This window comes from Pseudopipra pipra, chromosome 13, assembly GCF_036250125.1.
Source record: "Pseudopipra pipra isolate bDixPip1 chromosome 13, bDixPip1.hap1, whole genome shotgun sequence".
NCBI classification, from domain to species: Eukaryota; Metazoa; Chordata; class Aves; order Passeriformes; family Pipridae; genus Pseudopipra; species Pseudopipra pipra.
This window is the reverse complement of record NC_087561.1, coordinates 4,398,739-4,424,821: the sequence shown is the minus strand read 5'-3', so window position 1 is coordinate 4,424,821 and position 26,083 is coordinate 4,398,739. Positions and strand designations below refer to the sequence as shown.

The 26,083-nt window shown below is 42.8% G+C and overlaps 1 protein-coding gene and 1 long non-coding RNA gene across 4 annotated transcripts in view; one reads left to right on the top strand and one right to left on the bottom strand.

Annotated features, from left to right (window-relative positions):
- Nucleotides 1-26,083, top strand: part of LOC135421362 (uncharacterized) — a 154,282-nt gene that overhangs the window by 77,441 nt on the left and 50,758 nt on the right. Inside the window, exons 2-4 of one of the 2 annotated variants that reach the window (XR_010433974.1) lie at nt 16,917-17,274; nt 17,785-21,620; nt 22,429-22,508. This is a non-coding gene — a long non-coding RNA (uncharacterized LOC135421362). Of the gene's footprint in view, nt 1-12,213; nt 17,275-17,784; nt 21,621-22,428; nt 22,509-26,083 lie in introns of those variants that run through there. The other variant, XR_010433973.1, reaches the window with a different exon arrangement.
- On the bottom strand, nt 1,361-6,056 carry SLITRK2 (SLIT and NTRK like family member 2). Of its 2 annotated transcripts, none has more exons than XM_064669739.1 (2): nt 5,800-6,056; nt 1,361-4,817 (listed from the first exon to the last, which is right to left on the bottom strand). In XM_064669739.1, exon 2 carries the CDS (start codon nt 4,772-4,774, stop codon nt 2,201-2,203), a length of 2,574 nt encoding a protein of 857 aa, XP_064525809.1. In that variant the 5' UTR covers nt 4,775-4,817; nt 5,800-6,056; the 3' UTR covers nt 1,361-2,200. The 2 variants fall into 2 exon arrangements, with proteins under 2 accessions (XP_064525809.1, XP_064525810.1); XM_064669740.1 differs by lacking the exon at nt 5,800-6,056 and adding an exon at nt 5,292-5,516.

The window sequence follows — 26,083 nt, the reverse complement described above, 5'->3', positions numbered from 1 at the left end:
AAAATGACACCATTTCGCCTCCTTCTTGAAGTGAGACCATTTTGGAGACTGATTCTTCAGTAGCTCGTTGTAGCACTTCAGCTTTAAACCTGATCTAATGAACAGCCATAGATGCTATGGACTCTAAACATAAAGAATTGACATGTTAGCATATTAATGTACCCAAATGTCACATAAATCATTAGAAGACAGTTTGCTGAATGACTCAGATATCTGGCAATACACATGCAAAGCCTCTTCAGCTCTTAAATATAAAGCAACTTCCTTTTGGCAAAGTCCTGATTAGAACAACATTGATTGTAGTTATTTATAGCTTAAATGCTATTGCTGAAAATTTCTCTGAGTTGTAGATACTGTGTTATTAACTATAGTAAAGCTCTAAAAATCAGTCAGCAGAGGCCACTTCAATCTCCGCATGATAATAAAGGATTATTATGTGCAGTAACCTATTTATGAAAAGGAAACAGTGTGCTTCTTTCAGACTCCATCAATTGCTTTAATAAGGAATTGAAAAGCCTGGCCTACTTTATATGCAGATCACCATCCCAGTTGCATAAGGATTTAGAATAGACAAAACAAAACTGTTTTTGTTGTAAATAAGGGCTGTTTGTTTAAATCGCACAATCATGTTTGCATCTAAAAATTATTTAGAAGCTAATAAGCCTTAATAAAGTTTGACTGTGTACTTGTTAATAAAAATGGTTTCAATATTCTCCAGGAAGGAAATGTAAATTGGAGGTGATAACATAAAGCTTGAAGCAAAACAGGCCTGAGTTAATGGGAAAGGAGAAGACTCATGGCATTTGTTCACTGATGGGCTTAAGAAAACCAATGCTGAGAATGGAATTCGGTTAACTTAAAACATTTTGCAAAATTTAAGATCATGAACTTAATGGTAGTTTTCTCTAGCAGATTAGAATTATTGCAGTATTACTTTTGCTTTAGAGACTGAAAACTAGACATAATTCAGACTACTGAAAGTTAGTGTGATGTACATACTGATTTTGGCTATCTTGATTTGGAGGAATCCAGAGACGCAGGTTCAAATTTTACCTTTGACATTGGTTCATTTGCCTGTATGTTAATAAATTTAATGAGGTGTGGGATGACCCCTGCTGGTGTCCCTGCTTATGAAAAAAAATATGTATCTGGTAGGAAGAGGACATATTAATTTCAGTCCAAAAAGTTACAAATATAAACTCTGTCACAAAATGTATAAAAATACCTAATTTAATGCATAAAATATTATGAGTAATGTTCTGTTAAGTATGAAAATAATCTTAAACCACTGAACATTACTGTGTTAGAACTGCAATGCAATGTATTAAGAAGGACATTAATTGTTCAGTTCACTATGACATTGTGTTAAACATCTTTTATTAATGAGCTGTTATTCCCAGCTGAGGCGCTTGATAACCTCTAGTCCATTGCTAAATCCTCTCAATTGGTTTCAGTGAATCACTCTAAACAAACCTAGAAGGAAAAAATATCCCAATAATTTACATTTGAGTTTGTAAGGTCCTAGAACTAGAGTCATTTAAGGAAGGGCAGCTTTCCTATAAATCAAACCTTCTGATTTAATGCAGCTGACATATAGATCTATTTTACAATTTTTTTTTTTAATTTCAAAAATACAACACATTAAAATAGGTTCAATTTATCAAAGCTAAGAGCAACAATTAAGTAATAATGTACTTAAAGTGCAAAGGCACTTTAACACAAAAAAGTGACGCCCAGTGGCTATAGTTGGTAATTGAAATAGCAGTACCGTATATTATTATTTACAAAAGAAAGTCATAGTCCAGGAAAAAAGATCTTTGGAGATCTTCTACATAATACATTAAGTTTCCACTTTGAAATTAAAAGAAAAGAAAAACAACAAAAAACCCAAAGACCCCCTTCCTCATTTCCTTCAAAATCAAAAAGAATTATGCAAGATCTATTACAGAAAGGTACATTTTAAGTGACAGTTCCTACAGAAGGGTCAAAAGGAGAGAGAAATAACTTAAAGAGAACGTTGCAAAAGCAACACCATATCCCTGCTATGCTGCAAGGGTTCCTTTTCTCTCTCTCTCCCTCTCTGATTTAAAAAAGTGGAAATGTTGGGAATGCGACAGATGATATCAGCACTGAGTTCAGACTCAATGAAATGTGATGCTGAGCTCATTTAAAAAATTTCCTTTGTCTCCCACCTCCCCCCTCACAGCTGACTGATTGCAGTTTGTTTTTCCAGAACTTCGAGGTAGTCTGGTTCTGTTTGTAGCTTTCCTTGGAGTAAAGGATGCTCGGGTTTAGACTGTTCTGCAAAATATTTCCTGGGAGTTCCATATAAAACAGTTTTATTTATCCTGTCCTGGTTTTGGCGTCTCGATTCATATGAAGGGGCAAACTGCCTTTTGGGTAAGGTACAAAAGTTATAATGAACTAATCCTCCAGCGGGCAGTTCCTTGACCCTTTCTGCAATATTTTGATACAGAAGCTCTGGTTCCCTCGGTGAGGATTGCTTTTCCAGCAATTCAGCTGCACTGATGGTAAATGCAAGACTGGTGGGGTCTTCCTTTTTGTGGTCAAGACTGCTATAGCTAAACTCATGGAGATTCCTGTAATAAGCAACTGGATCCCCTTCCTTTTGCATGTAAATTGGGTTTTGGCACATCTGTCCAACGGGAGGGGGAATGTAGTTATAAACGTGTCCTTCAGTTTTGTCGTGGGTCTCAGTGTTGTAAGACCCATACTGGAGCTGAAAGGAACTTATATCTACGTTGTTGGCGCTGCTGGGCATGCTTTGCACCCCCTTCCGGCGCTTAAGGACGAAGACAAACAGGCCTGCCCCAAAACAAACTGATAAAATAAACACAACCAGCAATCCTAAAATTAAGACAGACAGTGGAACTTCAGTATGTAATTCTGGGTAGGAGCTGGGTGAGACACCGAGGAGATGGGGTATATCTGTGTTCTGGTTCATGGAGAGGAGAGAAGAATCTGACAGGTTGGGGTTCTCTGGGCAGATGGCTTCTTTGCTCAGGAATTTCAGATGTTCTCCAGAGTGCTTGGTGGGAGACTCACATATGACTTCATTGATAACTACGGGGGGATTTGACTGCTGGTTGTTCTGGTCAGTGACTTTCTCTATCCAGTTCCTCAGCCCCAGGATGTCACACGTGCAGTCCCAAGGGTTCTCCTGGAGGTCTATCTGAATTAGAGCTGAGAGCTGGTCCAAGACTCCTCTCACAGGCAGGTGTGAGAAATGATTGTTTCTAAGGTTGAGTCTGGTGAGGGAAGTGCCGCCAAAGACGTTGTCAGGCAAAGATCTGAGCAGGTTGTTGTTGAGAAACAACAGATGAAGATTACTCAGAGCATCAAATGTGCGTGGCAGGATCTCCTTAATGACATTGTACTCTAGGTAGAGATATTGCAGGCTGTGCAGCCCTTCGAACATAGACCGGTACAGGATCTCAAGGTAGTTGCCATTAAGATAAAGTCTACGTAAACTTGTGAGGTTTGTAAAGGCACCTTCTTGTATCACTGCAATTCTGTTATTTCCTAGATGTAGCAAATCCAGAGAGCTGTACTCTGTGAGATCGGTTCTATAAATGACTTGCAGATAGTTACTGGTAAGGTAAAGTTTCTTTGGACTGGTTGGCCTGGGGTGGAGATCGGAGATGTTACTTATCTTTTTCTCTTGGCAGTTGACATTTAAACCATTGTCTGAGCTCTGTGACGTACAGATGCAGCCAGCCGGGCAGGTGATGGGCACTGGAGACTTTGTCTGGTAAACCATGATAGGTCCGAATATTTGTCTGTCCTTTGACACAGAGACACGGGGGGTGGGGCGGTTCCTGGTTTTGGGTGGCCGGCTGGCTTTTGGGGCTCTGGTGGGATTCATGGCAGAGTTGGCTGTGGGCGATAGCCTGGAGATGTGTGGGTCTGAGAGGACAGGATGTTTTTCCCTCTGGTTCGAATCGCTGGAGCTTTTCCTGGGGCAGAGATCTTGCCTGGTGAGCTGGGTCACATCTTTTCCATGAAGCCTGAAGGGGGTTTCGCAGACTATTTCGCCCACAAACACGGTGATGGTGTCTAGCCAGGCCTTGAGTGGCAGCAAGTCGCAGGTGCAGTTCCAGGGGTTTTCCTCCAGCTGGATTTCCATGATGCCTCCAATGTGCTCCAGCACACCAGCAAAAGGCATCATCTTCAGCCGGTTCCCCCGCAGGTCCAGGTGAGTGAGGAGCACAAAGCGGAAGACATTGCTGGGCAGGGACAGCAGGAGGTTGTCATTGAGAATCAGCACCTTGAGCTTGTTTAGCTTGCTGAATGCCCCCGCTTCAATGGCACTGATGTAATTGTAATCAGCCTGCAGGTACTCCAGGCTCTCCAAGCCCAGGAACGTGTCTTCCTTCAGCACTTCCAGCTTGTTGTTATTGAGGTGCAGCCTCTTGAGGGTGCGAAGGCCGCTGAAGGCCCCTGTGCGGATCTCCTGCATGTCGTTGTTGCCCAAGTGGAGGGTCACGGCATTGGAGTAGTTGACAAACTCATTGGGGAACAGGCGGGTCAGTGCGTTCCCATTGAGAAACAGCTGGTAGATCTTGGATGGTGGCGGCAGGAGGAGGCTGACGGTTGTAAATCCTTTGTTTTCACAATTAATGTTCAGCACGTTCTCCTTCTCCTCACAAGGGCAGCGGCTCTTGCTGCAAATGTCTTTGGCAGGTTTGCGACTCTCTGTCCGCGAGATCCCAGCCACTGTTAACAAACTGAGCAACCAAACACCCTTCAGCATCTTTATGCGCCGTCGATCCCCGCTTTGGTACCTACAGTCAAACCTTTTGAGACAGGTAAGGAGAGAAAGAAGAAATCCCCAGTGAAAACGGCCGAGATCAGAGGCAGCTCCGGGAGGGGGAGGCAGAGGCAGCTCGGGGAGGGCGAAGCAGGTCGGAAGGTTGACAGGGTGCTGGAAGGAGAGCTGCAAGGCAGCGACTTGCAAAGTCCTCTGGAATCCCCCCTCCTCCTCCCTTCCTTCTGCTCTCGGAAAGCGCCTGCGGAGCTACTATGGGGGAAGCCCCGTCGGGGAGCTCCCCGAAAACCGGGGTCCCGGCGCTGCGCTCCCCGCCCGACCTCTCCGCCGCCTCCCGCTGGCACCGCGATCCCGTTCCCGCTGCCCGTCCCGATCCCGGCTGCCCTGCTCCCGGTCACCGCCAGCATCTTAAACTGGGGCTGGGAGAACAAACGCCGGCAAACCCTCCCTAAGCCGCTCCCCGCCGCAGGGAGACCCCGGCCCGCGCCCCCCGCGCTCGTACCTGCTCTCGGGGCGCCCGAGCGGGCAGCGGGGGCAGGGGCCGCCGCCGAGAGCCGCCGCGCCCCGGGAGCCAGGAGCCCGGCGGCGAGAGGCATCGCCCGCACAGCGCCTCAGGAGGAGCCCAGCGGGGCGCCGCCGTTCCCGTCCGGTCCCGTCCAGTCCCGTCCCGTCCCGGCGGGAAGTTGGGCCGGGCGGGGGCCGAGGCGGCGGCGGCGCCGCTGCGGGAGCGCGGGCTCAGCGCGGGTTCTGCGCGGGGCGCGGCGGGCGCGGCGCTTTTGCGGGTGCCCCGCGCGGAGCCGCGCTGACGTCAGCCGGGGGCGGGGGGGACACGTTTTTCCCAGCCCACCCCCCCTCCATCCTCTGTCCCCGTCCCCCCCCTCCCTTCGCGGCTCTCGCAGCCGGCTCCGCTCCCGGCTCGGCTGCGCATCGCGGGAGCGCTCTGACAGCACCTGCAGGACAGCGCGGGCACTCGGAGCCGGGAAGGGGAATAAGGTAACGAGCGGATTTACCTGGGTCCGGAGAATTTTTTAGCCCCGGGTCCCTAAATCCGTGCCCTCAAAAACAGAGAGCAAGTCAAGCAGCTTCTTCGGCACAAGCCAGCCGGCGAGCGCGCCCGCCCCGCACACACATTCACCGCACACACGCGTATCCCACACAGGCACACGCACACCCCGCACAGACACACGCACACCCCGCACATCACACACGCGCACACCCCACACACGCACAATCTGGCTTTCGCAGCAGCGGTGCTGCAAATCCCCGATCTGGCATCAGCATCGATCCCCCGCTCCGGCTGCAGCAGCCCCCTTCCCAAACTGCCGTGCCGAGCTCTGCCCAGCGCGTTGGTGTTTTCTACACGTTCAGGGAAGTTCAACACCTTTCACCACCAAGCCGGGCTGGCAGGCAACGGCAGTCTCATGCCTGAATCCCTACACTCTCTGGAATGCTCCCCCGAGTGCTGAGCAGCCAAGAGCACATCTAACGCCATCATTCCCACTGGCTGGACTAGTCTCACTGCCCCATTGCAATATTGTGGTGTAGCATTTGGCTTCCTTTATAAAGAACAGAATGGTGGATGTGGGTTATTGGGACTTTGCTTAAGCCCCATGCCCCGGGCACAGATCTGATGGGAAAGGCTGGCTGCTCTTGATCTCTATCTGAAAGGTAAAACTTTGGGTTCACACTGGGGAAAAAAAGCAAAAGACACTCCACAATGAATTTTTAAAGCTCTAATATGGCAGGGTGCGTTATTGACAGATTCCTATCGGGAACTATATGCACTTTACTTAGTCTTCAGAATGTAAAGGTTTACTGCCAAAAGAGTGTTGGACTTGGCAAAAGTGGCACTGTCATCTCGTGGTGTTCTTTAGCCATTACGTATCAGAGCCTACATTTTAGGAGCAGCAGAAATGTGCTGTCTGTTCTTATCTCTCTTCTTGAGATTGGAAAAGGTAACATCCTGCAGCAGCCAGCACAGATGCCTTTGCAATGCTCCTGGGCAGGAATAGTGTTGGAGTTTGCATTTGGGATTGGAGCAGTTGCAGTTTTCCTATCTAAAATTTGGAGAGCTTGTGGAAAGAGCAGGAGCATCCCACATTGGAGCATGCTTTTGCTGTGGTGCTGCGTGAATTTCAACAGGATTGGGATTCTGAAATGCGCTCAGAGCTGCTCCATTCTAACTCTCTTTATCCAGCTGAATTCAGGAGCACAAATTGCTAAGATCAGGAAAGATGTTTGTGGCAGATCTGTGGTTTTACAACACTAATACACCAGCAGCCAGATTATTATTCTGTGAGATTTTTTGCTTGTTTTCAGCTTTAAACAGTAGGATATGGTGTTTGGGGAGCAAAATTGGACTAGTTACAGGATGTAGCAAATCCTGTTTTCAGCTTTTTCTGACACAGGCTGGGGGCATGAGCCTAAAAAGAGGAGGTAAAAGTAGACCTAGGTTGATTTTTTTTGTTTTATCTCTTTCTGAAAGTAACATGTTCACACACACCTGCCCACACTGACACATGCACAGAGGCACACACACGTTCCTGTAACCTGCCTGAGCAGCCCTGCACAGTGTTGCCAGCACTCACAGGGCTCACTCCAACACACAGCAAAAATGAAGGCAGAAGTAAGTCCAGTGCATTTTCCCCTCATCTCACGGTGTACATTCGTTTCATGTCCATGAGTCTTCAGTCACGTGCAGCTTTCTGGAGAGCAAGGATCATGCCCTGGAATTGGCTTATGAGGCAACATGTACTATCCCACTTGCTGGTATTTACTAGTACGTAGGAAATGTGTTTGTGGTAACTGCTGATGCTGCCTTGGAAGGGAAAGTGTACGCATGGCATGGCTCAGCAGTAATTACCAGATTCATGTGGGATGGAAGGAACAGCATGTTAGGGGATTGCAACAGTAATAAGACACAGAGATGATACTGATTCTATTACACTGCAAATGCATGCATATAATAACCACTGTTGTAGGAGGAGGAACAAGGGTTTAAAAAAAAATAATAGCTACAGCTTTTTATTTAGGAACAAAGTCATGATTTCTCAGCATGCCTGAAGTGTTTTATAATCCCTTCAATTAAAAACAGAGTATAAAGGAACAGCTTTGTTCCTCCACCTGTTTTACTGCCTTTTTATTTTGCATGTTGAATGCAGGAATGTTTTCAGGCTGTGAATATCTGGGAGCTTCCAGGAACAGAAGACCAGGAGGCAGGTTGATACAGCAGCCCATGAGGGTTTGGGGAAACTCTGTTATGCCTGATTTATAAGCATTGTGAAGGTTTCCTTTTTACCAAACACTTTGCTGCATTCCCTCATTCCCCTTTCTATGCAGTTATGAAGACTGAGTACAGACTCACAGATTATGAGGCTTAATAGAACCATTGTGGCTTTTGGGTCTTGCATAACCTAGGCCATCAGCTAAATTGAAATTAAACTAGATCATACTCACAGGAAGAAGGAAGAGAAAAACAAAAAACTGAAACCCAATAACATATCCCTGCATATTTTAGTAATTCCCTATGGTGAAAATCTGCCATAATGTTTGGTAAATTGTTCCAATAGGTTTCATCTCCCACGTGTAAAAAATTGTGCTTCCTCTACAACTCTGCATCTATCTACCTTCAGTTTGAAATGTTTATCCTTGTAATATCCTTGTCTGCTGGTTTAAGAGCCCTTAATTATCCCATACCTGATTCCCATGGGACACTTCCAGACTGTTGCAGAGCAAGTATGAACTGAATACTTGCCTGATACCAGCCTTATCCCACTTCAAGTAGTCTGTTAGTCCTGTGCTGCTACAGACGCCGAGCAGCTCTTGGCTCTTGCATGGTCCTGAAGTCACAACTTTATTGGTCTGCTGGCAAGGGAAAAAAAAAAAGCCAGACCATGGCACGAAGCACAAGCACATAAAATTTGGCACAGATCATTACCCTTCCTGCCTAGTGCACATCATGCTGTTGTCCTTCTGGGAGAGTAAATATCAAGAAACAGAAAAAGTCTGGAAGTGTGGGGATAATTTTCTTTCTCCACATTGTGTTTGCAGGTGGATGCTAAACACTGCTTACATATCTTTATCTATCAGTTTATCTGGTTTTGTTTCTCTGTATATAAATGAAGAAGGAACAAATATATCCACGAAGTCTCAGGGAATTAAGAAAAGAAGACAACAAGAAAGGAAGCAAAAAACTTTGTGAATTTGATGGAGGGAAGGATTTAATTTTATTGATCATTAGAAACTATTAACATAGCCTGGATGCTGCTAACAAGTAAAGAAGAGTTTATTCATATAGCATAAATAGATGCCAATGTTTATTTCTGTGAACAAAACATCATGATTGATGTAGTAAAATAATGGGAATTTGTAAATTTAGGTATATAATGATCTAATGTGTTCCTTCTTCTGTAGGAACTGCATGTGAGGTGCCTCCTCTCTGTCAGGTTTTAGGGTTCTGAGACAATCATCACTGCTCTTCAAAAAGTACCCTGTGTTCTTGCTTTCTCTGTATGCCTCTGTGTATATGTGCCTATTTGGAGCTGGAGACATTCTCCCTCCATAACTATGTACATTTCTGGGATCTTTCCTTTACTGTAAAGTGGGATATTTTTAAGCCTCACTTAAAAGTAATTGTTAAGGTAATAAACGGTTTCCAGATTTAGCAGTGAGCAGTATGCAAAATAATTGTTACTTGTAATCCAAGGTTTTATCTCATCCAGCAGCACTGGGAAGTGTGCTGTAAAGGACAGGATGAAAGAGGAGTCTCTGGCTTTCACTTTCTTTGGGCAAGGGGTGAGCAGGGGGTGAGTGAAGGAGTGTGAGCACACAGGACAGGGAGGGAGGAGCTGGCAGGCTCTGCCCACCATGGCCCTGGCTCCATCCCTGCTCACCCCTGCCCAGCAACAGCAAACTGGAGCAACGTGTGCCCGAGAGAGCCAGAGGAGGGACATGTTTGTGGTGAAGTCTGTGTGGAAGGGGAGCTGGTGGATGAGCCAGTCTGTGGGCACAGAGACACTCCAGAGTATGTGGTGCCTGCTGAGTTGCCTTTTGCTGGCAATCAGTAATTGCCTTTGCCATCAACTGTAACAAATTTCTTTGTTTTCCAGATGAATTTTTTAGCTTCATTTCTCCCAACCATTTAAGCATATGGAGAACTGGCCTACTTCAGAATACTGTTTACTGACACATCATGATTACCTACTGTATAACTAAAAAAATTTAATGAACTATGACTTAAAATCAACAGGCTTTCTAACTCTTCCATCAGTTTCTGCTTCCTCCTAGGAAGCAGTTTTGAGACCCATTAGCTCACTGCAACATAATTTTTTGCAAAGAGACTTTATCATAATTTGTTTCAGTATATCTGGGATAATCTGTTTTGTAACAGCACAGTGTGATTCTACACTGGTGGTACGAACCACAGCAGTAGAACTATCAATTTCTGGTGCTTTGTATCATTAATCCTAACTGTCTAAAGAAGAGAATTTTGTGTGTTATAATAGCAGTAATATTGGTTTCAGCAGGAAATATGATAGAGAAGCTGTGTGTCAGAAAGCACTCCAGGTAACCTGTGTTTTGGGGACACTGACAGACTCATGACTATGTAATTAAGACTGAACATTATTTTAGATTTAGCCTAATTTTTTTTCTTTCTTATATAGAAAAATAAATCTCCATTCCCCTTGTACACTCACACCTTTTATCACAGGACCCAGCAAAGTACTACAAGACAGTTGATATTTATGGATGTCTTCATCCTATTCAGCAAAGTAGTATGTCTGATCCAAAGCCCTTTGGTGTCAATGGAAGGACTCCTACTGATTTCAGTGGGATTTGGATCAGATCCCTGAACAAATGTTTAACTTCAAAGCCTGCACTTATGTTTTACTGAGTGGTTTAAATATTTTTGGAAGTGCTTTGTTTCATCGTGTCAATAGGTCTTTTTCTCTGATAGGAACAACGAGATGAATCTTTCTGATGATAGATATTCTGTGCTGGCATTTCTGAGCATAAGGACCAAAAAAAAGCCTGGATTTTTGGTTTGGGTTTTTTTCTCCCTTTAAAACAACAATGGATTTATCATTTATTGCATTCCAAATGCCTGAATGTCTAGAGTAATATCTACCACTACCATTTATAAGTGCAATTTTTCAGATTTCCTCAGAGTCATAATCTATGTGTTACATCCTGTGAATGTTTTTAACTGGAAATGTCCCATCATGCAAGCACAAGTGCACACAAGTGTTTTTAGTGATTCAGAGAGTCTTGTTTAAATTATTGGGTCTTCTTGCTTTACTTCAATGGACGTGGGGCTCATATTTGCATAATGCAGTTGATGTATGGGTATGATGAATATTCACTTTTGAAAGTCTGGTGAGTTGATGTGAGAGGTTTCTTCCTTTTATTTATTAGTAGTAAAAGAAACATAATGAAATCTCTCCATATCATTATTTTTATGGCAGTCATGTTGAAAGAACACAAATCCCACTGTGCTAATGACATATCCAGCAATATGTGAGGAGCAGGAGCAATGGGTGAAATTCAGTCCTGGGCAGAAGGCCAGCCTAGAGTGATTCATCATGAAAGCCCCCAATTAAGACCTCAAAACAGGGCTTAAGTGAGACTTCAGTGCCCTATGCCTTGAGCTGGCTTTCTGCAACAGTGGGAGAAAGTTCCTTCAAATGAATTATTCATCATAAATAATGCATTCTATTAGTTTAGCCTATTTTTCTTGATTCCTTGAATTTATTTAATTGAAATTACTCACCAAATAATTTCTATGAATAATCATGGCCTGAGGATTATTTTTGAGCAGTTCACGGTGAGCGTTTCATATTCCACATGCAGAGTGAGAGCCGTGTCATTGAGTTGTCATTCTGCACAGAGGTCACATAGCTCGGGTTTTGCTCCAGAAAAAAAATGAGATGAGTAGAAAAAAACACAGCACTTTTTACGAATCCTTGTGTTCACAAAAGATCTTTCCACTAAGTTCATTCCATGAGATAGTTATGAACAGTCGCTGACTGAAGAAAAATGTTGGGTTGTCATTGATTTTTGTGTTTCTAACAGGTTTCTAACAGGAATTTGATGGTGTGTGTGCATGTCTGGCTGTGAGTCAAGGTCCCCTCCCTTCACAAAAATTTTGAACCAGGACTGATGAAAGCTGGTGCTACTAGAGGTTTTATTTTCCCACTTCTTCAGTGGAAGTAAGTGACTGAGAATTGCTCCAACCAGCTGAAAGGTTTCAGCCTGGCCTCGTTGCATTGAGTCTGGCTAAGATGGAATTCATTTTCCCCAGTGCAGCCCTTCTAGTGCTGTGCTGGGTATTTGCACCTAAAGGGGTTTGATGACACACCAGTGTTTTGGCTACTGCTGAGCAGTGTTCCCACAGCATCAAGGCTGTCTCTCCAACATTCCCAGTTTATGGCTACTCACTCAGCACAGTGCAGGCCAAGAAGCCACCTTGAGTCACTAGGAAAGAAGAGATTACACTGAAAAAGCAACCAGCTTACCTCTGAAATGGGGGTATAATAAATCAGGGAAAAAACCCAAAAAACCAAAACCAACCAACCAAACAAACAAAACACAAAAAACCCCACAGTGATTAGCTTTTAGGAAGAAATAGTTTCTGTTTTGTTTTTCCAAGAATAGAAAAGTCAAGTCTCTGACAATTAAAGACTTCATTTTTTGTCTAAAGAAAAATATTTCCTGCTCTCCTGCAGTCTTTTCCACATCACTCTAGCCAGAAACTTTGCTGTCTCTGAGCAGTAATCATTTACCTGAAAAATACCCTATAATATTTCTCTTTGTGGAGGTTGGTAGTACAGATGCTGACTTTGAAGCGTGATGTACGACTCCAAGTGGCATGAAAAGAAATTGATGAGACAATTAGAACTTATGAGAATGATGCTTGCATTAATATGTTGGGGAGAATCACCTAGAATAAAGTATTTCAAACTCCACAGAAACCTTAGAATTTATTTGGCATCTCAAGTAGCTCCCTGAGTTGTTATTGCACAAAGCACAATACAAACATACATAAAATCCTGACCTAGACTTCAGCCACTGACTAATCTCCCTTTGACTTCATGGGGCCAGGATTCCAGCTGACTTCTACTCCAGGGAGTTACACAGAAACACACACAGATCCTGAGCATCTAGTATGACTTCTCTTTTATATTGTTGTCACTGTGGTCTAGGATGCTGAAGATATTTAGTTATCTCCCTTCTAGCCTATATGCCAGGGTAGCCCAGGGAACACCTGAACCTGGTGAGTACTCAGAGGATAAGTGTGTGCCTGACTGCTACACAGGGGGATCTTGTTCCTTGTGTGGTGTCTTTCTAGTCCACGAGATTCCATGTGAGGTGGAACAGCTATGGCAAGAGGGCATGAATATTTGACCTCAATATGAAGTGTCTTAATGCATTCCTTAACACTTGTGGCATTTCTTTCCATTCCAAAGCATATAATTTTTGAATAACTGCCCGTCCTTTACATGGCCTCTTCTTTTACCCTCTGTCAGTCTGCTCCCTGTAAAGCAATAAAAGCCTTTGCACAGCAGGAGATTTTTATGTCCACTTTGTGACTGAGCAGCAAGTAAAGCTGGGAGGAGAAGAGGACAGCTCAGTCAGCCTTGGTAATCAGCTCTGGCTTGGAACCTGGAAAACCCATTTGAGCACACATTTGCTCCTGTGTTTTTGCTTTGCAACCACTGCACTGGTTAGCATTTGAGATTTCTGACTAGAAATATTGTTCCTTTTGCAGATAGAAGTGTTTGGCTTTATTATTTCTAGCTGGTGCTACTGATGCACTTGGAATTAAATAGGGAGGAGATCATTCCTTTATGGCTATTTCCTTATGAACTGACTGATGGTCCAGATCATGTCACATATAAGTATTTCAGTACCTTCCTTTTTAGAGATGTTATATCTTTCTAAAGCCCTTCTTCCCTTATGACAACTACTTTTTTACTTTTGAGAATTATATTTTTAATAATACAAATATCTTAAATATATTGTCTTTTAGCAGAATACTTTGACATCAACAGCTACACAGGTCTCATTTTGCAAACCACAGCTTACTCTGTACCTGTAGAAGAACTGGGCTTGAGGCAGGTGCATTGCACCTACAAATTTCTCCCTGCAAAACCAGATTTTTAGTTGTTATTTTTTACCCTTTCTGATATTAAAATTTGTACTCAGTATTATTGGTATTTTGACACTGCAGGAACATCTGATAACATGAGTCATGGACCAGCCTCATTGTTGTATTGTTAGCTGCTTTGCTTATCTCTTTTCCTTCTTCAGTAGAGTGCAAGCATAGCTGTGAGAAGGGGGTCGTATAATTTTTGTTCCATACCTTGAGAGCTTTTGTAATATGAATGTTTAGATCTAGAATTATAATTGTGTGGGATGCTGTATGCACAAGCAGAATGACAGCCCTTGCCAGGTAGTTTACAACGATGTATTGAGAATTCTTTAAAGTGAACGTGGACATGGAAGATGCACCTATCTCTGAAAGATAGGTATAATTAGATTGACAACTTGGATGTCAGGCTTCTTGTTGATGTAATTTAAAATAGTTGTTGCCACTCCCTCCCTCCCTCTATTCCCTGAAATGTGTCTTATACTGGAAATGCTGACAAGACCCTCATCATTTGCGATGGCACCGTGCACAGCTTTAAATACTGGTTATAAATGTTAATGTGTTATCTGAATGATATTTTTTCCATATGTAGGCAGCTCACAATAGAGTTTCAGTAATAAATTTAACGAGTTCAGGGGGAAGATGCAGTATATGCTTCTGTGAGTATTATAATGATTGGCATTTTTGCAAACAGCATATGATAAGTGGCGCAATTTTATTTTCAAAGTTTAATCAATAGAGAGCTCTTTGATATTGCCATGTACTTTTCAAATAGATGCTTCCTAAGAATGACAGCAAAACAATTTCTCTATCATGGTGTGTATATGCTTGGAGTTTAATCAATCTGCTTTAGTGATTGTCATATATTTTGATATTCCAAAAAATAAATAGAAGCTATAAAATAATTATGCTCTGGGGTGTCATCCTGTTGCTGCTTGCCTGGGTCATCTGACTTCACAAATATTTAAAAGGATGCACAGTCCATCACTGTGCCAGTTACAAGAGCATGGGCCGTGTAGCATTTTATTCCTATTTATTGTAAACCCACACCATCTATTGCACAGGAAATTGAGGTGGATCTTCAAGGGCTTAAGAAGGACTTTATGAATGCCTTGTGTTAAACTTTTGGAAGTGAATTTGCTCTCTATTAAGAGGAGCCAGAAATTACCACCTCACTACACAGCAGCCTCCCCTGTAATTTTGATCCCTGTGGGGTCATCAGAAGTGGCTGAAGCTCCTTCTGTGTGAGCCAGAACATCCACCTAGCCCAAATCCCCTGGGGTGGTCCCTTCAGTGGTCCCAGCACCAATATAGGTGCTCTTCTGAGAGTCTGAGAGGAGCAGTACACCCCTGACCTTTCTCTGGGATGTTTCAAGCCAGTAGAGAGGACTTTGGGGAGATGCCCAATGCTCTGGGTGAGCTTTGTTCTTGCTGAGCAGAGCCCAATTGCCTGTGTCTCTTTTGTTCTTGGAAACAACAGTAGCAGCTGAAAGCTGAACTTTGGAAGATCATTTCACAAGCATTTGAAGGCTGGCCGTGTCCACACAGAGCTGTGGTACCAGCCCAGCTTGTCCTCCCTATTGCAGGAGCCTGCAGAAATTCATGCTGGCCCCACAAAACCAGTCCCAGGAAAGCCTGCCTGGAACAGACGGTGTCAATAATTTATTGGATGTGGCAGCAGAAGGACACACACGATGAGCTTGGAGATAACCTTTGGCAGGGAACTCTCTCTGTCACTTCCACTCTTTCTGATAAAAAAATATAGTAACTGGTAGGCATTTGGGAAACAGGGAAGCTGGAGCATTTCAGGTGATTTGACCTGAATGTAGCAGAGTGCCATGAGCACTGATGCAGAACCTCCAGAGATGTCAGCAGATCTGTGCCAGGCACCACTGCAGGGTATGACCCGGTCGGCATCAGGATGGATCCTCATCTCAGCACAGGAATTCCTCCAGAGCCATGAGGGATTTGGGCAGGCTGACATCAGTGTAAGACCAGGGTATAAGTGTGCTGTGCATACTAGATGAGTTGTTGTAGACACTCGTGAAAAAAAAAAGATCATTGAAAATTTATTTATTTTTAGCACTTTTTACTTGCAGCAAGAAGATCCCATTGCAATATCCAGATATTACAGCCTCAGCTGTAGTTCCACTTACTTTCATACAAAGATTCAAGAGGATGACCTAAAGAGAGCAAAGGATTTTTACTCTTTTTCTTTTTATAATTTTGTTTTGTAATATACATGTGTGTGTGTGTGAGCTCTGTATGGGTAAATATATACATGTAAGTATGGACATCTGTTTGTTTAAATAACATGTGTTTTCCCTTGCTGTCCCTGACCAACACCAATTGCTGTGCTGCCTTTGTAAGTATGCTGCAATGGCCAATTCTTTTGAATTCTTTGTGCTATCTTTGCTTATGCTGAATAGCAGCTGACACTTTAATTGGGATGACTGAGCTGAGTGCATTCGCCTTTGGAATTGGACACTTTTCAGTGTGAAGAGAGGGTACCACAGACTGACTTTTCTGTCTTTATCCTCAACCAAAGCTCCATTAAATCAGACCTACAGTTTGTAGCAAGGGACAATCTCCGTTGCATTGAAACACATGGGAAAGGCTGGAGACTCAGTTTTGAAGGTTAATTAGATCCTGAAAAGAAGAATTAACTGAATTTGTTTTCTGTATTTTTTCCCCCTATTTTTAAGAATCTTTTTAATTACTTTCATCTCTGCTGGTGATGACCACTTTTCTCTTCATAGGAAAAATATCATGTACTTTTGAGTTTATTAAAAACCTTTTTGATAGACAGATTCTAATTCTCATTTTAGACAAAAATAAGCATAGTGCTGGCACATTGTGTTAAAATTTAGGCATCAGAACTTACTCTATATTAATATGAGCTAATCTTTATTTTTATTTAACTGAGTGCTAACATTATTCAGACTTAGGTACTAAATGGAATTTATGTTTTTTTTTCAGTTGGATACATTATCTTTGGAAAATGAAGGAAGGAATAGTTTAGGACATGACCATTCAAAAACTCTTTGGTGGGGGTGGAAGTTTAAGCAACCAGTTCTTTTTTTCAGGTTCCTGTTATGCAGCTGCTGTTGACCCTACTATTGATTCAGAAAGGTAAATATTCTCCTTTTCAACTCTCTCTGGAAGATTGTCTTTGGCTGCATGAAAACATGCTTCTTGTATTGTTATGGTAACAATAGTTAAGTGACCTGTTCATGTGCCAGCAGAAAAATCACTTCTGTGCCCCTAAAGAGGGCTCTCAAAACCTAAGAGTTCCAGCAAAGACAGTCTCCTTGTGGAAGACCATGAAAGGTTTGAGGTAGGAGAAAACTGTTGGTTGGAGTCAGTCTTATAACTTTCTTCTTTGTGTGGCTGAAAATAGAGCTATTTATCATGCTTACCCTTCGGTGTCAATATACATGAAGAATGGAATGTGTTGTAGGAGGGAGACATCATCTTGTTCTTTTACTCAATTTTAGTTGAATTGATTTTGCAGAGGAGTAAAGTTGTATTTTTAGTCCTCCTCCCCATTCCAGGTTTCCTTGTGTTACATTCACCTCCAGCCCTTTCCCCTACATCAGCTCCCTTAACCCTTAGCAATAATCCAGGCAGGTGGTGGTTTGAGCAAGTTCAAGAAAGGCACTGTAATTTCAGCAGTGATAATATGGCTTTTCTCATTCTGATGGTGTTCCTTGCTCCATGTTAGATTAAAGCATTTTTCTGTGACTTTACTGTTGCTGTACAACAGACTTCAGTCATGAAAGAGTGATATTCTCAATGGATTGGAGGATTTTCTTCTTGATCCTTTTTTCTGTTCTTGTGATCTCAGCTCTAGGTTTTAGATCTGTTGTACTGAATGTAAAAGGCCTAGAAAAAGCAAGACTGGACAGAGACTGACAAGATAGACTTCTAATCAGTCATGTTACAAATAAAAAAAAGTATTCAAAGTGGAAGAAGCACGGAGGAGGGACTGCTGCGGGAATGCAAAAGAAAAATGGGGTAAACTGAATTTTTAGAGTGTGGTTTGGGGAACTGGAAGCCACGACCATGTAAAACAGTGCTGAAACTAATTGTCCTGGTATGATGCTGAGGTGAGGTGATATCTCATGGTGTTTATGAACGAGTGCATGTGCAGTTTGCTTTGTTTCTTGGAGTGGATTGAGGCTCTCTGCAGCTTATGGCAGAAGGGCAGCCCCAGCTTGTTCTCTTTTTTCTGTATATTGGTTATTGAAAAGCAAGAGATACCAACACTTCTGTAGCTCTGCCCCTCTGTCCCTAGAGGCAGTGTGAGCCAGTCTTCTGCTATGATTAAGACCCATGCACTCTCCTGTTGCAGACCCCTGAAGCCAGTGTGGTGATTCCCAACTGGGCCAAGGCAAGCAAGCAGGAGCTACTGTAAGAACACCTGTCCCTGCGTTTCTCTTGGTGTTCTAGTGGTCTGTTTATATGATCACACATTGGTTTCAGCGCTAATGACCTGCTTGAGGTGCTGAAGGAATACAGTCACACAGTCAGTCAGGCTTAGCTTCAGAAATTATTGGGACCATTACTAGATCTTGGAGTTTTACTTTTCCATTCTGGCTGTGTTTCATTCACACTTAGGCATTTCACACCTGCTGTCATGGAAGAGTTCTTCAACACAGCCCCATTTCACACATCCTCAGGCATCCAGGAACATCTGGAAAGTGACTGATTTCATCTGGCTTACAGCACATTCTCAAGTCTTGGCATTCTTGCTTTCATGGCATTGGGGTTTTGCAATGTAAAATCAAACAGGCATCAGTTGATATACGCAGATACAAACAGATTAACTGGAGGTACAAAGCAGGGAGGTGAAGGGGTTCACAATTAACTAGTGTTGTCTAATGGAAGCTGTGTCATGGATTCCCCCTGTGGCTTTGAAACTGCTGGCAAAACAAAGTCCAGGCTTATTTGACACTGAACCCAGTACTACTGCTGGTATCTGTGCAGTGCCAAGGAACCTTGACTATGGCTCAGAAGCCCCTTGCTCTGGATAATGGAAAACACAGAACAAGATGGTCACTGCCCCAATTGTAACTGTTGTGTGAAACAGAGATTCCTTGATGCCATCAGTCTCTAAACAGCCTACAGAGAGCACAAAACCAATCTCCTTTGAAAGATAGACTTGGTTTTGCTGATGTTAGAAAACAAGTTGTTTGGATTCCATACAAGGGAGCATCTGATGATAAGTTGCTTTTATACAGAGCAAGTCAAGATGCTTTATGTAATTGCTTAGCGTCAGAACAAAGCTGTATTAACAGAGCTTAGCAAGTTAGGGACCCAAAGACATCCTTTTTTGGCACCTCCTGAAAGTAGTATATTACTTTGCTCACAGGCAAAGTGCTGTCTGAGCAGAGGAGCTGATGTAGGCAGACAAATACCATGGCCAGGTTCATCTAATGTTTGTTGAGGTCAAACCTCCTGGAAGGCAGTGCAACAGAGGTGCTCTGTCCTGAGCTTCTGAGGCTGTCGCCTGCTAATTGGATAGACTGTCTCTGCCTTAGTACTGATCAGAGTTAATGCCCAAGATCAAAAGATAGCTCAATGAAGATAAATTTGCAGCATGAGAGAATTCATCATGTATTTAAAGTTACTGAAATGTGCAATAACCAAAGCACTGATATCATGGAGGTGTGCATAAGAATGTAGCGAGGCAAGATCCCGAGGCACTCACTGAATCTGAAGAGTTTACCATGGAGTTTAAAGAATATTAAGGGTCCTAATTTGTGTTTGAAGTTATAGACTCCTCCCAATATTAAAATATATTAAAAATCCTCCCTCAGATTCTCTAGGAATGGTCCCACATTTCTAGAATATACCACAGGACTTTCTGTTTGCTGTCTGATCTTTCTACCACTATATGAGTATGTAAAACTGAGGCAAAACTGGCTCCCACTGCCATAAGTCTGTGATATAGGGGACTCTGACTGCAACAAAGACAGAGAAATTCCTGCCACACAGATGTAAGAATGAGGAAGCACTGTGTTGGAGATACTATTCTTTCCCATTAAGCTTCAGCCTTGTCTTTCATCACCAATGGAAATTTATTGTCTTACAGCTGAGTACCACTTACCTCTATCCTGAAGGGCCTCAATAAAGGTGAGAACTCAGGCATTATGTAAACTGCTGGAACACCTGTTACAGTAATTTTTCATTTTACTGAAATCTGTAAAGTTTTTCCAATCGCCTTTCGTTCTATTCAGACACTTTGGGATATATGGCAGGAGAAGGCTTTTGAAATAGAGTGAAATCTAACCTGGAAATGTGGGGGAGCTTTTTTTAAAGCAGGTCTACATACACACACTTCCTGCACAAACAACCTCCTTTTTACCCATGTGGAAAGAGATGTGTTCTCAAAATTTGCAGCCAGCACATCGTGTTTACATGTGTTACGCTTCCAGGGCATCAAACAGCTATCAGCAGGGTAAGGCTGGAGAGGACAGAACCTTTCTTTCTGCTGCAGAACATTCTGGTGGGGTGTAAGACAGTGAGGAAACATGGGGACTGCTGAGGAGGTCTGTGCTGTACAGGTAGAACTCACCATCCTCTGACCAGCAGCTGAATGTTTATGCAGAGGATGAAAAGCACTGTTTAAGGCAGATGGAGCCAAGCTAGGATCTACCAGGAGTGTATTGGGGTGTGTGTGTTCTGCTACTTCATTAGCAGCACTCAGTGTTCCTTCAGTGCTCTGATCCTTGATGGCCTTTGAGCATGAGACTGCTTCCAGTAATTTGCCTCATCTACTTCTTCCTTATCAGATGGCCTGTAGCAGACACCCACCATAATGTCACCCAGCATGGGCTGCCCTCTGGTCCTGACCCATATGCTGCCAGCTGTCTTGTCACCTGTCCCAAGGCACAGACAGCTCCAGGTGTCCCAGTTGCTCTCTCACATGAAGGGCAGCTCTACCTCCTTGATGTCCTGGCCTGTCCTTCCTGAAGAGCTGGATCCATCCATAGCAGCCTTCCATGGCAGCTGACCACCCCCCTCCTGATCCTACCAAGCTAGTGCATCACGTGTCTGTGGTGCCAGCAAGCTCATAGCCCATCCCAGCACCTTTACTGCCTTCTGTTTGTCCCCTGTAGTCCCCCCAGACACTGGGGACCATTATGAACCACTGTGAGTCAGCATTTAGACTTTGCACCCTGTTCCCACAGCAGGCAGGTGCAGGGGAGGTCAACTAGCCCCAGAAGGATTTCTTTACTCGCACAGCATTTTCCAGCTCCAATGAACCACTCGACATCGAGGGGCAGACATCTCACCCGTGGCTCACACACCTGCCCCAGCACCCTGGTTACGCTGCCCTGCACTTGTGTGAGCCCAGCTGCCTGTTGGTGTGGCGTTTCACAGGTGTACCAAGTGCACAGAATTCAGCAAAACTGTGACCTGAGCCCTCTGCACAGCGCTCATTAGCAGCAGGCTCAGCCCTCAGCACTGCCTGCTGCATATTAACAACTTGTTTTCACCGTTGCAGGGCATGGGAACTGCCTCTGTGTGCCGACATCCTCAGCCTTTCCTCCCGTGGCTGCTCGGGGTGCTGGGGCAGCCCTCGGGGTTTTGGGAGGTCACAGGTGATCACATTTACGAGAGGATAAAAAAGAAACTATCACTTGTTGAGAAGACTTTTCACAGGATTTGTGATAAGTGTTTGTCTTTTTTTTTTTTTTCCTTAGTTTGCGGACACTTTTTCTGTAACTTCTCTTTTGCCCTGGGTTGAGACAAGATGCCCTCTACGCTGGCAATATGATGCTGTGGATGTGACAGTCTTTCTTTTTCACAGCCCCACACTGATTGCAGGGCAAGCAGGCAGGGCAAAAATAAATCTGAAAAGGAAAAAGGTGGTGCCATTCTGTTTTCCCTTCCCCCTTTTCTGCCTGCTCTTTTTCTCAGGTCTTTTCCCCTGGTACAAATGCAGGTAAAACCCTCTGAGTTCCAACTAGCAAAATGCAGAGAACCATGGGCTCAGTCAGTATGTATTTACTCTACTTTCCTCTTTTATTTCTCCTTGTAATCCAGACAAGTCTTGCATGTTTTCTGCTCCATTCTTTGGGTCAAGAACACACTGGTTAATAGCCAATTATTTCATACCCTGAGGAAGTTTTGGGGAGAAGTTCCTGGGAAGAGTCAACTTGTTTTGGGAAATGAGACTAATATTAAGTGAGATATTTCCCTTTGCTCTCCTTTTTAATACTGTCCCATCGCAGCACAAGGCTGAATTTATTGCTATAATAGCTGTGATTCAGATAAAGCATAATAGTTTCCCTGAATTGGTTGTTGGTGTTTTCTTTTTTCTTCTTCACAAAAATTGAAGGTTTAGCCAGGACTTTGTGGCAAAATTTGTTAGGTAATTAAATTCTGCTTACTAAAAATCTCCCTTTTAGAATCTATGCCAGAATACAGCTTGCTTTTCCTTTGAGCACTTTTAAAGGACTAATTCATTTTAAATTCACAGCTCTCCAAATTCTGAAGCCTGCTGAAATTTTCCTTGACAGCCTAAACCAAAATGTGCAGCTCCACCTGAGGCATCTAAAGGTACATTTTTGCATGCTTAATTGTTGTTGTCTGTATTCTTGTTTAGATACAAGTCATTTAGACTCAACCTATGACTAGCAGAAGTAACAAAATTATTTGCACGGGAAAAGCAAGCACTATTTAAGACTATATTTTCAGTAACAAGTAACATAGGCTATGAATAAATTCAATTTGTGTTTCGAGGGCTGTTTTGCGTGTGCAAAAATCCAGTAGTGAAAAAATAGGCTGAAAGATAATCTGAGGGGTGCAGTCCAGAACAGCAATCCAGAAGAGATGATCCACAGTAAAAATTACTGCAATTTATTTTTTTTTTAATTTACTTCTGCTTCTTTAATTTATTATTGTTTATTCATTTGATAGATGGCATTTAATTTCAGTTTGAGAGCTTCAGGATGAGTGTTTGATGCTAATGGTTGGAATTTAGTCCTGGGCAGAAAGCCAACATGCCACAGCCATGTTCCACTTATGCCCTCCAAGCTGTATTTAAGTGGCCTTCTGTTGCCCTTAGGGTATGTTTTACACAGGAAGCTTAAAGCCTATTGCAGGCCTGCAGCTCACTTGCTGGAGCAAGGGAAAGATGGCTTTCCCTCTCTTCTGTTCTCTTCAGCAAGAAAATCAAATTATTGGATTACTGGCCCTTTGATTGTGCTCAGCACAGATAGTTCAAAATCCCATTTTATTGGACCTCTGAGATGAAACGTAAATGGTTGAAGAAAAAAAGTGAATTAAATTGGTCTAATATGTCAATAGTGTGCTAATACCTGGCTAAGTGGAATGGCTATGACTGTTGTTCTAAACAGCCTAATGTATGTAACATTTCTGCTGCTAGACTGCCCATGTGAAAAATAAAAACAGTAAACCAAAAAAAGCCACCCATAGGACCCTATTAGAGGGATAAATTAATGCAGATTTTCTTTCCTTGCTTATTTTTATTTCTGGAAAAGAAAATCAAAGCAAACAGATTGATCCTTTGCAGGGTCAAAGTTGCAATTAACTGAGGATCTATGCAGCACATGAAATATTGGGGGTAATAGATTAGAACCTGACTGCTTTGTTCTACATATACTTTCATGTACATTGACTTGAACTTTGAATTTACTACTCTCTGTCATTTTTTGTTTCTTGAACATATGTTTTATGTATTTATTTAGGGCTAAATTCTATTTTTTACCTTGTGTTTTTAAGACACAATACCATCAGAGACTGGGAGAAGCATTGTAATAGATTTTAAACTACTTTATTATTGTCATCGTTGTGCATATTCACACATAAGTATCATGGTCCAAACTATTTCGAGGCAAATCATCAAACTGTGCAAAATAAATAAATAAGTCCATGTGAAAGTGCAGCTGAAGCGAATCCCTGTACTTTACAAAGTAGAGAAGACTTCTTTATAAGCCAAGGATTTGATTCTTCCATTTTATATCAGACTGGTTTCTCTACATGTTTCTTGTTAAAATTGTTATCTCGCTGTCCTTTTGTACTGATGTGTCTCTAGAGCAATAAATAGCTATTGAAATGCAGCTGTCACTGTGACTGTGTGTGAATTCCTTTCACTGCCCAGTTTTGATGAATGCAGTCTGGACAGGGAGCAGAGGCTGCACCTTTGGATGATGGGAGCAGGTACCTCTTGTGCTCAAGTGAATTTTTTGCCAGCCAAATATCTGAGTATATATTTTAAAGAGCTGGGTTTAGAAGAGAGCCTCTAACACTGACTAATAAAATCCACATTAAATTAGAAGCTGAGACATATTTTTGTAGCTTGCTGAGATTCTAGCACACATTGGTATTAGTAAGATAATAAATGCATAATGGATGTGGCGCTTACCCACCTGAATATTTCTGAGTTAAAAAAAAAAGATTGATAGACAACGCATTCCATTAATTCTCTCTTTTACAACTAATAAACTTCCAGTTCATTAAGTTATTACATGCCATTCTTCATCTCGCAAATAGAACCCATAATTCAGTTTTTCCCAGAGCTGCACATTCTTTAAGTCTACAGACTAAATTGCCAGAGCACATTTTGTCAATAAAGCTTCTGTTTGGTGGGAGAAGGAAGGGGCAGTTAAGTAAAGTAATATGAAATGCAACCCATTTTTTGTGTCAAAGGTCATGTATTTGCTTCAATATTGCTTTTATTCTATTAATAAGTTCACTGAATGATGATTATTATGGAAAGTTGGTGGTTATTCTCTGCATTATGTTTAAAATGTTCTACATTTTGTTTCAGGCTTTTACACTTGTGAATCTTTAGCATTATCTTGAGAAGTAAACTGTCCTTTTGCAGTGAATCCCTGACAATGTATTAGTTCAGCTGTGCATTTACTGAGGGATAAAATCTTTCTTCTGTGAGCAGTGGGAAAGCCAGAGAGGCAAACAAAAAATCAGCCATGTTCTGCAGCCCTGGACCAAAAGACTTGTCGCTTCCTGAGCCAGCACAGCCCAGCACAGATGCAGGCAGCCAGTGACACCTTCAGCATGGAAAGTTATATGGGACTAATTTGCGTCCTAGACCAAGTTTCCAACACTACTCTTCTCACCAGGGCTTTAAGAGGCATTACTGTGCTCTGTGTTGAATCTAATATATAGTATCTATCTGTAAAAAATACAACCTGAGATAAAATGCTTGCCTAGGGAGTGGGATAGAGTGGTCCAGGCTCTTCACAGCTTGCAGTGATTTAATACCATTTTTGCTGTCCAGAGAAACAGGCAATTGCGATGAGATTAAAAATAAAAACAGTCTGCCCTTTGCTCTGCCAGCCCTGGCATCTGGGTAGATGCTCAGATAAGGGTTGTAGGTTGTAGCTGATCTGCCCCCTGAGACAGCACTCTGTGAGGAGGGAGTGAAGTGAGGGCAGGGAGCGGGAACAGGGCAAAGCAGCCAGGCTGCAGCAGGTTTAGCTCTGTTTTGGGGGGTGGCAGGGGCAGACCCCGGCAAGCATCGCAGTGCCTGCCTTGGGGAGGAGTTACTCTAACCCTGGGAGGCTCAGAGCCTGTCTTTTCCCTTGTCTCCCCCTCTTCTGATTAAAACCTGCTTGCTGTTTTCTTCTCAGTGGAAATGAGCAGTCAGCATTTTCACCAGAAGGAGAAGAAGCTGTTCCCTACCCAAACTTTCTTAGGGGTGTGTGGTTCAGTTTGCTTCAAGTGTGTCAGCAAATTAACATCACCTCTATAGGTGAATGGGCACTGAGTCAGGGTTAGTCTGGCAAGGAGAGGAATGAGAAAGGTTAGCACTGACCAGGAGTATTCAAGCCTGCACACTACTGGGAGGAGGTGTTGAGTAACATTTTAGCCTGTCTGGATCTGTCCAAAATGCTATCACACTGTATTATGGTTCTTTAATATCAGCCAGTAATTCTTCTCATGGTATTTGTGGTTAGCAAATACACGTGTGACTGTTGTCAATTGAAGTAATAATGGTGTAGTTGGAAAACATTCTTTTAAAACACAAAGTTGTAAAATGGTACTAAGACAACAGTATAATGGGATTACTTTCATGAAAATTACAGACTGTGAATTATAAATAAGAGAACAATAGAAAATTTTTTTTTTTTTTTAGTGGAAAATGTAAT

What these genes read in the sequence shown, in the direction of transcription:
- SLITRK2 (XM_064669739.1), bottom strand. Translation starts at nt 4,774, where the DNA reads ATGCTGAAGGGTGTTTGGTTGCTCAGTTTGTTAACAGTGGCTGGGATC.